At 57.7% G+C, this 12,024-nt stretch overlaps 4 protein-coding genes across 4 annotated transcripts; 2 read left to right on the forward strand and 2 right to left on the reverse strand.

Annotated features, from left to right (window-relative positions):
* On the forward strand, positions 1-2,876 carry ENH_00057720 (hypothetical protein, conserved; the record flags this gene model as incomplete). The annotated part of the gene is made up of 1 exon (XM_013581715.1): positions 1-2,876. A coding segment is annotated over one exon (2,876 nt), but the record flags the coding sequence as incomplete, so codon positions are not given.
* A 2,103-nt stretch (positions 2,877-4,979) lies between these two features.
* Positions 4,980-6,570, forward strand: ENH_00057730 (hypothetical protein, conserved; the record flags this gene model as incomplete). Its single annotated transcript, XM_013581716.1, has 6 exons — positions 4,980-5,184; positions 5,305-5,477; positions 5,532-5,606; positions 5,851-6,096; positions 6,179-6,374; positions 6,521-6,570. The coding sequence occupies 6 exons, from the start codon at positions 4,980-4,982 to the stop codon at positions 6,568-6,570; spliced, it is 945 nt and encodes a 314-aa protein (XP_013437170.1).
* Positions 6,571-6,698: 128 nt separating this feature from the next.
* ENH_00057740 (hypothetical protein, conserved) lies at positions 6,699-7,079 on the reverse strand (the record flags this gene model as incomplete). Its single annotated transcript, XM_013581717.1, has 1 exon — positions 6,699-7,079. The coding sequence occupies one exon, from the start codon at positions 7,077-7,079 to the stop codon at positions 6,699-6,701; it is 381 nt and encodes a 126-aa protein (XP_013437171.1).
* Positions 7,080-9,141: 2,062 nt separating this feature from the next.
* On the reverse strand, positions 9,142-11,984 carry ENH_00057750 (armadillo/beta-catenin-like repeat-containing protein, putative; the record flags this gene model as incomplete). The annotated part of the gene is made up of 3 exons (XM_013581718.1): positions 9,142-10,422; positions 10,641-11,261; positions 11,475-11,984. 3 exons carry the CDS (start codon positions 11,982-11,984, stop codon positions 9,142-9,144), a joined length of 2,412 nt encoding a protein of 803 aa, XP_013437172.1.
* Between the last annotated feature and the right edge of the window lie 40 nt (positions 11,985-12,024).

A 12,024-nucleotide genomic window follows, 5' to 3' on the forward strand; every position in this document is an offset into this window, starting at 1 on the left:
AGCAGCAGCAGCAGCAGCAGCAGCAGCAGCAGCAGCAGCAGCAGCAGCAGCAGCAGCAGCGGCGAGGGCCCGAGGGCGTCTCCTGCTGCCCGCCGCGCGAGCCGCGACCCGACCCCGAGAGCGACCCGCGGGCGCAGCAGCAGCCCGAGCAGCAGCAGCAGCAGCAGCAGCAGCAGCAGCAGCAGGAGCCGGAGCAGGGGGACAGCGAGAGCTGCGGCAGCGGCGAGTGCGCGTTCGCCGGGGCCAGCGACGACACGCCGCTGGTGGTGCTGGGCCGCTGCCGCTCGAGCGACGGCTGGAGACACGGCAGCAGCAGCGGGAGCGACGAGTCTTACGTGGAGAGCAGCAGCAGCAGCAGCAGCAGCACGAGAGGCGCAGCTTTCGACAGCAGCTGCTGCGGCGGCAGCCACGGGAGCTGCGGGCACTGGCGGCGAGGCCTGGGGGAGGAGAAGACAGAGGCAGTGGACGGGGGCACTTGGATTCGCGAGGCTGTGCGGTATATGGAGTTGGTGGTGGAGGGCAGCAGCAGCACGGAAGCAGCAGCAGCAGCAGCAGCAGCTGCGGCGGCCTCCTACTGCAGCAGGATGAAGAGCCGGCTCGCAGCAGGCAGCCGCAGCCTCGAGCTCTCCCAGGGCCCCCAGCTTGCTGCTGCCTCTGCTGCTGCTGCTGCTTCTGCTGCTGCTGCAGCAGAAGCCGGCCCCTGCCGGCGCTCGCGGCTGAAGGGCGGCACGGCCAAGTCCACGCTGGGGGGCGCAGACGAGCGCCCCGTTGCTGCTGCTGCTGCTGCTGAAGACGAGGAAGCTGCAGCGCCGCTGCAGCAAGTCCATGTCCTCGTGCTGCAGCTCTACAAGCAGCTGCAGCAAATCGCCCGCCAGGTCTTGAAGGAGGACTGCGACTGTTCTCACTGCCCCTGCATCCAGCAGGGGGAAGGCCGCCGGGCCTTTCCCGTGGGGGAGCAGGTCGGCAGCAACAATAGCGGCAGCAGCAGCAGCAGCAGCAGCAGCAGCAGCAGCAGCAGCAGCAGCAGGGTGTGTGCCTGTTGCGCTTTTAGCCCCCCTCTGCGGATAGGCGCTGCGCTGGCGCACCTCTACAGCGAAAACCCAGCCCGCTTCTCGCTGCTGATGCACGACTCTTTGCTGCTGGCGCTGCTGCCGCTGCAGCGGCATGCTGTTGCTGCTCTCGCCGACGCTGTGCTGCAGCAGCCTTCCCCGCTGGCTTCGCTGCTTCTGGACGAGGGCCCCTCGCGGCTCCTCGAAGAGACAGCGGAAGCGACTGCAGCGGGAGTGGTTGCTGCTAGCGCCGGCTGCCGCGCCAGCGCCAGCAAGGGCGCGCAGCAGCAGCAGCAGCAGCAGCAGCAGCAGCAACAACCGCAGCAGCAGCAGCAGCAACAACAACCGCAGCAGCAGCAGCAGCAACAACAACCGCAGCAGCAGCAGCAACAACAACCGCAGCAGCAGAAGCAGCAGCAGCAACCGCAGCAGCAGCAGCAGCAGCAGCAGGGTCCGCAGCAGCCGCAGGAAGACGCTGTGAATGTGCCCGGGCGGCAGGCCCTTCTGGCGGCGGCGCTGGGGCGGGCCGGCAGCAACAGCAGCATCTGGAGTGTTGTGGAAAAGATGAGAAGACGGTCTTGGCCCGGGTACTTGGGCCCGGCGAACTTGGGGCGAGTGGGGCCGAGCTACAGCTGCTGCGGCGTGCCGCTGTGTGTGCACAAGCGTGCTGCAGCGAAGCGGTTTGTGCAGCGGCAGCGGGGGCAGCACTCGCCGTGGCAGCAGCAGCTGCAGCAGCTGCAGCAACTGCAGCAACTGCAGCAACAGACGGAGCGGCAGCAGCAGCCTCCCGCCAAAGATGCGGAGGCCTGTTTGCTGCTGCGCAAGGAAGGTGAGGGCGGCCGGGGGAGCCGAGTTTCACCGAAGAAAACGGCAGCTGCAAAGACGGCTGCCGCCGTCCCAGCAGCAGCAGCGGGCGCTGCTGCTGCTGCTGCTGCTGGCGGGCCGGAGTGCAGCGGCTGCGGCTGCGCGTCTGCTGCTCCCGGCTGCGCCGGCTGCGCCCGAGTGCAGAAGCAGCTGGGGCTGTTCAACAGCAGCACGGAGCCGCCCTGGACTTTGGGGCAGTACGTGACGCGGCTGCAGCACTTGGCGTCGGCGACGGAACACGAGATGCTGATGGCGCTGCTGCTGCTGACGCACCTGCAGCAAAGGCAGCAGCAACTCCGGATTTCGCAGAAAAACGCCCACCGCCTGCTTTTGGCAGCTCTTGTTCTTGTTTCGAAAGTTGTACGAGATGACCACACGCCGCTGGCTATGTGGGCTGTCGTGGGCGGGGTGCCGCCTCGGGAGCTGGCAGCTCTTGAACTGGCCCTTCTGGAGCTGGTGGGCCACCGCGTTTCGTTCACTTTCCCTGAGTTTGCTGCTGCGTATTGCCTGGCGGCGGCGGTTTCCCACCTGCAGCAGCAGCAGCGGAGGCCGGGCGCGCAGCAGAAGCAGCAGCAGCTGCAGCGGCTGCCGCAGCAGCTGCTGCAGCTGCGCGACGTGCGCAGCAGCTCAGCGGACCCGGCAAGACAGCGTTTCGGGGAAGGACCCGCTGCGGGGGAGGAGGAGGAGGCCGCAGCAGCGGGGCCAGCGAGAAGCAAAGAAAAGAGGAAGGAAAGTACCGGCAGCGACATTAGCGCCTCCAGAGAGGCCGAATGTGAGCCTAGCATCAACGTGAACTCAGCAGGATCAATTGTGGAGCTCTCCGCGCGAACTGCTGGCCGAGAGAAGTCTCTGGTGCCTTTGCGGTGTAAGCACACCGTGGCAGCGTTGCCCCGGCCGGCCCTGAAGACCAACCCCATTCTGCGGCGACTTGCGCAGCTGCGAGGCGACGCGAGTTGGCTGTAGCCGCAGCAGCTGCGAGTTGGCTGCAGCCGCAGCAGCAGCGAGTTGGCTGCAGCCGCAGCAGCAGCGAGTTGGCTGCAGCCGCAGCAGCAGCGAGTTGGCTGTAGCCGCAGCAGCAGCGAGTTGGCTGGAGCCGCAGCAGCTGCGCCGGCGCTGCAGCAGGGGCGCTTGGCAGGGCGGAGAGAGTTGTGCGGCGGGCGGCGGCCCGCGGCGCTGCAGACGCAGACGCAATACTTCAAAAGGTATAGTGCTTTAGGCTGTGGCCCAAGGTGTTGTGTGCTGAGAGCTCCGAGCCGAAGTGTCGGGGTGGCGGCTGAGTCCGCCGTCTTCGCCTCAGCGTCTTGTTTTCGTTTACCTCCGCGGGACAGCAGTTCTTTGCATTTGTTCTTTGCCGTCGTTCGGGCGAGTGCATTTGGTGCCTTTGACGCCTGTCTTGTTGAATGTGCAACCCTCGCTTCTGTGTTTGCTCGTCACCGCCATTTGGACAATACCTAGCCCGCAGTAGGTATTTTTTTTGTGTTCTCTGTTTGAAGTTGTTTCCACTTGTGTTTTTTCCGTCGCGGGGCCCCCCGGGGGCCCCCACGTGTTTGTGCACCGCAGCTGACTCCAAGCCAGCTAGCACTAAAGTTGAAAGCCCGGCTTGCGCGAGTAAGGCTGTGGTTGGAGTTGAGTGGCCAAGCAGTTGGCGGGGAGTGACTTTCTGTAGGGGTTGCTTCTGTGTTCCCGCTGCAGTTGGCTCCGGCCTCCGCATTAGTATTTGTGTATTGTTTTGTGTGATGTTTTCGAACCTTTTGCAAGCGTCACTGTCGCAGTGCCCATGGGGTCGGTAACACTTCATTGAGTCCCACTTGGCGTCAACCGATTAAAGACCAGTGCTTTTGTTTGTCCCAACGCACGCTGCAGATGCGCCTCCTGGCGGCCCCCTAAACACCCTCTAAACGCTGCTAGCAGCTCAAGCCCCGAACTTTGAGTCCGCGCGTAGAGAGCTCACTGCATGCAAAAGCCCCACGCCTGCAGCCTTCTCTAGCTCGCAGCCAGCACAGCCAAGCAGCCTTCGCTGCACAGCTGGAGCTCTTCTGCTCATAAAGAGTTGCCCGCACTCTTCCGCGCTAGTGTCTCGACTAAGCTACCAAATTCAAGCTGTTAAGAAAACGCTTTAATGCCTTAGGGAACGGCCTCGTGGAAGCGTTCAGCGGGGCCTCCCCCATGCATGCGCACTTAGTAGCGCAATCTGTTCATTTGTTGGTTTTCTAATACGCAGCCCATTCATTTACAGGCTTGTGGCGCTTGCGGTGTCTTAAAGTGGACATTCCGCTCGCCGCGACCCGCTGTAGACACTAATGCAGAGAGAGTTGCGCGATTGGATTGGCTGTCAGTTGCGCACATGAGAGAACGGACTAAAGAGAAGAGCCTGAAGGTTAGGTTTGTGCACACAGTACAGAATGTATCGTGGCACGGCTGTCGACCGCAATGGAACTAACAACAAGCCTTGCGAGTACGCGTCATGGCTTCCGCTGCATATTTTCTGCAAAAGTCGCCCGCCTTAAAAACTAATTGGCTAGTGTGCCCAGTTTGTTGATTCTTGCCAAACCTGACGGCATCTTGCCGTAATTTTACTGTTGGGACCGCAAACTTGATCGGCAAGAGTTTTGAATGCCCGCAGGAGGGCGTCTGAGGTGTACAGGCAGGTTGCCTAACGTGCGCGCTGGAGCACTGAAATGACTGATGAAAATGCCCGAACAGTGACTGACTCGACAGCAGATGCAGCAAGGACAAATACACTTTGGTGAAAATGGATCAAATATGGAGTTTTCTTTTGTGGGTATTTTTCGCGCGTTGCGTTACGGGTTTGTGTGCGCCCGACGGAGCCTCTGGGTTGCAGCGGGGTGACCCCTTCATTCAAGGCACTCTTAAACTCAATGGAAAGACGTACAGGGCTGTTTGCAATTGTAACCAAGGTGACCCCGCCGTCCAGCTAGAAGCTGCTGAATCACCCGACACTCTATGCAACGTGCAGGTCTGACGGAAGCGGACCAAAAGCTGGCTGAAGTAGTGCCTATGTGGTTCGGTTTCACGGCAATTGCCTCGCATTCCTTCTGCAGCTAAATGATGTGTGCGGCTTCGCCGAAACAATTCAGCAACCCGAGCAAGGTCAAGATCCACCAAGACAGGTCCGCAGAAGGCGGGCTCTCTGCGTCGGAAGTGCGGAAGATCTGGGGCCAGCCTTCGGACGCCATTTTCGCCAACGTGGCGGAGTCTCATTTCGCCTGCCTGGATGACAGGATCACCGCTCCATCGCTGTACACTCCGGGTGTGTCAGGCAGCCAGGCTGCAGCAGGTCGCTGCAGCATGCATTCAAGTCGCCAGCAAGCTGCTTGGCTGCGCGATCTGCCTCAAAAGCGCAGCACTTCTCGTTGAATTTGCTTTTCAGGCGGAGATCTGGGGGAGTTCGCCTTGGCTCTGACAGCCTGCGGAACGGCCCCCAATGACGCAGCAATTCTGCAAATCTTGAATGCGCACGTGGCGGCTTTGCCTGCCGCTCGAAAGTTCTACCACTGCACAGATGACGAGGCCCTGGAACACATGGAGTCCTACCTGGGCCTGGTACTGCTGACTTAGAGTTTGTAGTTAAGCTGCTGCAGCAACTCCAGCCTGCAGGAGGGCCTCGACATGTTCTCGCCCGACCCGGCCACTCAGCAAGAAATAATAAAGGCGATTGAGCAGCCACGAAATGTGCGTCAAGTCCTCAGTCTCAATTCCTGAAAGGCGCAGCAGCCACTCGCTGCTGCCACTTTGCTGCAGGTCGGCGACATCCATTTCCGCAGCATGATGAAGAATCCTGGCTGGTGCGGCGGCTCTTGCAGCTTTGAGTTCCGCGCGGCTGCAGCAGCATTCAAAGCCAAACTTGAGAGAAAAGTCCAATTTTCTTTTTTGTTTAAGTCCAATTTTCTTTTTTGTTTCTTCAGGTATCACGCAGAAAGAGGTAGCCGCATGCGCAGCAGGTGATTCGGCACAGTTCAGCTTTTTCACCTCGGCCTCCTCATGCAAGCAGCAGCAGGCAGTGCACTCGATCTTTGTGACAGAAGTTTGCTGCTCCACTTCAGGACTTTCCACAGCAGTCATGAAGGCATTCTTCACTGTTTTGTGGGACACAGAAAACCCGAATCAGCAGCGCATGCAGCTGGAGGTGTTGGCGGGAAAGCGGGCGCCGCAGGCTTTCCTAGTGAGTTGCGTTTGTGTTCAACTTGCAATCTTTCGCCCGAGTTAGCGAAAATAAATGCAAATTCAAATGCAAATTCAAACAGGAAATTGCAACAACGGAAGACTGCGAAGCCGCTGGGGTCGCCCCGCTTCTGAGGGCCAGGGGAAAACAGGCTAGAGCTTTGATCAGCCACATGAACGCTGTGAGCGCCAGAAGGAAGGAACTGGCCGCCTTCTTCACAAAAAATGGGTTTTGTTCTCTGAGTGCGGAGGAGCTGGCCTCAAGAATGGACCGATACGGTAGGGCAAAAGACCAAACAAAAGAAAAGATTTGCAACAAAATGTTTCCCGCGTTTGCCCAGGATTAACCTGGCTGGAAAGCACTGGTGAGCCGAGACACACACAGAATGGCCCTGCTGCAGTTGTGCATGTGTGCCCGCTTGTAGGGGCCCGCCTGGGGAGGGATTTGCCCTTCTACAGAGTGTCATTCATCTGAATGCTGCGCGGTGGCTGCAGGCCGTGGCCTTCAGCTTAGGCCTCTGGCTGCAGTCATGTCAAGCAGCAGCTGCAAGTTACGCATTGCTAGAAACACAGAGTGTCAGCAGCAGCAAACAGTTCAATAGTTCAATCATCGTCCAGGCCCAGCGGGTCGTTGCCCACAGTGTCCGCTTCCTCATCCTTTCCTGCGGCTGATCCTTTCGCTGCAGCAGCTAAGAACTGCATTGTAGCCTTCTCTGCAGCTTCCAGGCTCCGGCTAATGAGCTTCGGGTCATCTGAGCTCTCCTCGCCGGGGGCCCCGGGCTTCCTAGAGGGCTCGTGCTCACTTGTCGATGCGCCCGAACAAACGGGAACAGTCCCCTCAGTGACCATTTGGCGACACTTGCCATCCAAAAAAACTGCTGTTGCAACAACTGGCAAGCCCTGGACCTCTGAAGGAAAGGCCAAACGGCTTTCGGCCGGAGGCCCCCGAGAATCCGAGGGGCCCTTAGCGGTGCCCGTAAGCATGGGGCAGTCGTCAAACACCTAAATCTTCTTGGGCAATATTGTTCAAATTCATTCCCTAAAAATTGAATTCTTCTTCAGAAATAACAGAAAAAGCTACACACAGAGCTTTGGGGGATGATGATGACATTGAGAACGAGTTCCGGCTCGGACCTCAAGTGATTCCAGCCCCGAAAACGTGCTCATTCTCCTAACCTTTGCGCGCCTCAATAGTACCATGTGCCTGAAAATTTCATTTTTTCGCGTCTGTTAAGGATAAATGAAGTGTTAGAGGTGCAATTTATTGCTGCAGAATGGGGAATCCAGTATCTTTTCAGCACTCCGTCTGGCTACGGTAAAGTTGGAGCTGCTACTCTGCCTTCTTAAAATGGACATTGCAGTTCCGTACATTATGCCAGAAGCGGTAGACTGGACTCTGGCGCAGAACTACAATATAAAGCGACAATTGGAGGCAGTTATGTGAACCCCCTCTGGCGTTCGCATCGACGTTTGGGTAATTAGGCTCAGTTCTGCCAATGAAATATCCCAATCACAAGTTTCAAGAAGCCAGCTGCAGGATGCAGAATGAGCAATCCGGCAAGAGTCATTCAAAAAGCCGTCAGAGTCGCTAAGGGAATCCCCCAAGCTAACGGGCTCTTCAGTGCATCAACTGCTGCTACCAACCAACGCTGAAAATGAAACTTGCTAGAAACGAGCCTAGCACCCAGAAAACAACTTATTTTGGGCTGTACTAGGCAAATACCCACTCAAATTAGTCTTAATGTATACACTGGGGGAGGTAAGAAGGTATCGAATTGAATGACGACAAGAGCATGCACTGCCAAACAAGCTGCGTCTGAACTAGCAGGCTTTACCGATGCGATAGAACCCTTGAAGCTTGCGTTTGCTGACTCAACAGTCATCCAACGTCTTCCTCACTCATGCTGTGATTTCACGGTGGCGCAGGAATGAGAAATTAGATTATGGATCAACAGCGGGTGTGCGACCAACTCATATATCAGCTTGCGCACCGACATTGCGCGAAGCTCCCTTCGCCTTAAAACTTCGCATCTTCCCTGTCGCCAGTGACGCTTCTCACTGATCAATATAACGCACTTTAGGTGCTGCGAAGTGGGAGCACAAACGCTTCTCATTTCTTCTCCATGCACCCTAAATCATGTTTGGTCTGCGCAAGTTTTGTGTCTAGGAGCTTGCCTGCGGCAGGCACGCTTTCAGTTGTTTTTATATTTGCAGGGCACTGCCCATTAGCATCTTGTGGCAGAACTACAGAACGAGAAATCTGTGCAGCATGCTTCGAAAAAATCCTGCCCTGAGCTAAAATGAACATTCCCGTCTACTCAGGCTATTATCTTGGCAAGCAGTTGGCGTTTTTTGTGGAATCGTCGGGTCTCTCCTAAGTGCCAAGCAATAACAAGGAATGCTAAGCAAAGTTAAGACGCAAGCAGAGAAAAACGGGAGGCGAAAGATCCTGCTGCTGTTGTGCAATGTGCTTGTAGACACGCGCGCCTGCTGGGTTTGCGAAACAACAATTTATCGGATTTTCCATTCGTTAGTAGCGATACAGAAGTTCCAAGCTGCGTCTGTAGCGCTTCTAAAAGGGTTCGTTGTAAAGGCAAGGAAAACGCGCCAAATGAACAGTGAGAACAAAAGCACAGTTTTGAGATTCGGGAACAGAGCAGCAATGAGTTGTTCCCCAAGCAAACACATCCACCGTGATTTTCACGGAGTCGCTGCAGCTCTTACAGCACTGCGTCAGTGACACGTCACGAATCGGCATTTGCTTCGCCTTCGCCAGGAGGCACGCCAAACACCTGCAAATTCATCCCTGGAGCAAGCATGCAGTTCGCGCTTGCATCCAGAAAAAGTGACAAAAGCAAAGCAAACCTTCCGTTCAGTCCTTGCGGCTGTGTTGCGGCAAGGCGTAGCAGCTAAAGAAACAGTCGGTCAAGCAACATTTCAAGCGGTCGCCAAAAGGCTGCCCGGAGTGCACATCAAGTAGGTCTCTTGGCAGCGCGCCACCGGAAAAGTGGTAGTGGCAACAGTGCCACGATTCTTCCCACGAAGTTCAATTGACAAACAGTTGGCAGTTTCCCCCACTGGACATGGAGGGATTGATGGTGTTCCGTAAATGCAAAAGCTTGCAGGCGAGCTGGTCACTTTTTATGTCCGCTGCATCAGTTAAATGCTGCTGGCGTACTTGCTGCAGCAGCATTAGTCCCTCATCTCCTGGCATTAGAGAAGATAGCAGTAGCAGCGGCTTGTGGCAGCAGCAGGAGCACTGCGCCGCTGCTGCTGTAGCGCCACAGCAACCACAAGAGATCATGCCAGATCGTTGCTGTTGCGCTGCCTCTGCCAAAAACACAACGTTATATATTGCGTTGAGGGCCGCTTCTGCGGCCCTGCCGTCGGCTGCAGCAGCAGCAGCCTCTAGAAGAGCCCACAAATGCCGTAGTGCGCCATGTTGAAGCATCACGAGCAGCTGCTGAAACGTTGCTGCAGTGGTGCATGCGTTGGACACGAGCCACAGCGCCTCTTTGCGCAGCTCATCACCTAAGTGTGGTTGTTCAAGCAGCATCAGAGCATACTGCGGAATGTTGCACTGCAGTAGCTGCTGCAGTTGTTCACTGTTGCCCACAGCTAAGTTGCTGAGGGCCCAGCATGCCTCTCTGCACAGAGAAGGGAGACTAACGCGAATCAGCAGGGCTCGCAGACACCGCAGCACTACGGGGGTTCCTCTAGAGCAGCAAGGCTTGAGGGTTTCCTCAGGCGGAAGGCAACCGCCTGCATTGCTGCTGCTCCCGGTGGAGCCGTGTACAGCAGCTGTTGCGCTTGCCAGACATCTCATGCAACAGCAGCTGGACAGTAGTTGCTGGGTATGCCGAGCTGTTCCTGCTGCAATTTGCCCAATAATGCGTAGCGCCGGATGTAGTGGAAGCAGCATGTGCTGCTGTTGCTGCGGGTCCTGCAACAGGTGCGCCAGTTGGGGGTTACACACGCGACAGCATCTATTTCTCCGCCCTGTCAGAACGTCCAGCTCAAAAGTGCGTGCATTAGATGCAGCGTTTCCTTCTACTCCCTCGTTAGGGGTAGAATCAACGGCGCAGCAACAGCACCCGCTGCTGTGAGCCAGGGCATGTACGACGTGCAGCAACAGCGGTGGCGTCTGCAGCAGCAATGAGACCCCTTCGGGCCTCGTTACGAGGCCATCTATAGCCCAGCACACGTCCGCCAGCGTCTCTTGCTGCAGAATCAGCTCGGCGTGCTGCTGCGGTGGCAGCACCTGCTGCGGTGAGGCCTGCTGCAGCGCGTGCCGCAGCAACGGCACCAGCGGCGAAAGCAGCTTTGCCTGCAGCACCAAAGCATACGGACTCTGCTGCGTAACATAGCTCGAAAATACTAATTGAATTTACCCAAAAGTAAGTAGGAGCTGCACAAATCCTCTTGTGACAGGCTGACAATGAAGTTTAGATTTCAAGACTTCGCCTGTGAGCCCTGATTCGCGTAGCTAACAAACTACCCTTTGCGCTGTGCCTGCAGGATGTAGGGGCCGCAGTGAAGGCTGACCTCTGGCCTAGGCGTTCCCCTGCATAGGTTAGAAATGAGCCACACGGCAGTGCGCCATGTCTGGGGGCGTTTGGCATGCTGCAGCAGCAGCAACACCTGTTGGTGCAGCGACGGCAGCAGCGGCTGCCCTTGTAGCTGCGCGGTGCACTGTTGCGGTGCTGAGCCCGCTATGCGGTGGAGCTGCTGCAGCAGCAGCTGCTGGAGCTGCGGAGTAATGGCGTGCCGCTGCGCAGCTTCCTGCTGCCGCTGCAGCTGTTCGTGCTGCTGCGGCGGCTGCAGCAGCAGAGAACGCACATGCTCCTGCAGCAGCTCCTGCGACAACACAATGTCTCTGTACGCAGCGCTGTCGCCCGTGATGTTCCCCAAAGCCCACAGCAGCTGCTCAAAGGCTTCTTCCTCTGTGGGCAAGCCGCTGGCCTCCCGCGAGGCCCCGGGGCTGCCCGTGGCTTGCTGCTGAGCCCCCCGCGGCGAAGTCAGGGGGCTGCAGGGAAGCGCAAGAGATTCGGGCGAGAAGCTGAAAATGCTGCAAAAGATGAAACCCAAAGTCCCGCAGCTGACGACAGCAGCAGCGTCCGCGCTGCTGCCGCTTCCGAGGTTCGTCAGGCACCACGCGGCTTCCAGCTGCAGCAGCAGCAACACTCGCACGCATGCACTTTTGCTGCTGCTAGTGTTGCGCTTCCCTTGCCTGGCGCTGCTGCCCCCGCAAACGAACAAACCTAACAACACTGAACAATGCAAGTGAGACTCGACTTGCGCAGCAGCAGCAGCACAAAGAGCCACAAGCAGCAGCACAGTTCAAGCAATCCCCGCAGCAAAAGCAGCAGCAGAACTGACCATGAGTGCTTTGCTGTGGTGCGCGAGGCAGCCAACAAGGAGGGGCAGGGCACCTGCACGAAGACATGCAGCTATTGGAATCTCTCCAGCAGCAGACAGCAGCTGGCGCAGCCCCCGCACCCCCTTCAGCAGCATTACTACCACTTCGTTGTGCTGCTGCTGCTGTTGCTGCTGCTGCTGTTCGAGTGCGTTGTGCAGCAGCTTCGGAAGGGGCTCGAGGAGCCGCGTGACTTCCTCCAAGACTTCTGGGCTTTCCGACTCTGCCGCTGCATCATTGGGAGGCACAGAGCAAGGCCCCGGAGAAGCAGGAGCTGCTGCTGCCTTGTCTGCTGCTCTATGGGGGGGTCTTGAGAGCGACAGCTGCTCCGTTAGGCGGGCGGTGAGATCGTCCAGATAAGCAGGGGCTGCCGGGGGAGCAGCATGTCTCTTGCATTGCTGTGGCGAGGCATACAAAGGTAGCATCTGTTGCAGCTGTTGCTGTTCTGCTGCTGCTGCGGCTTTGTGCAGCATCGAAGACGTGATGCAGAAGAGGCAAGCCGCGCTCGCGAGG

Source organism: Eimeria necatrix, genomic scaffold (genome assembly GCF_000499385.1).
Source record: "Eimeria necatrix Houghton genomic scaffold, Enh_scaff48, whole genome shotgun sequence".
NCBI lineage: Eukaryota > Apicomplexa > Conoidasida > Eucoccidiorida > Eimeriidae > Eimeria > Eimeria necatrix.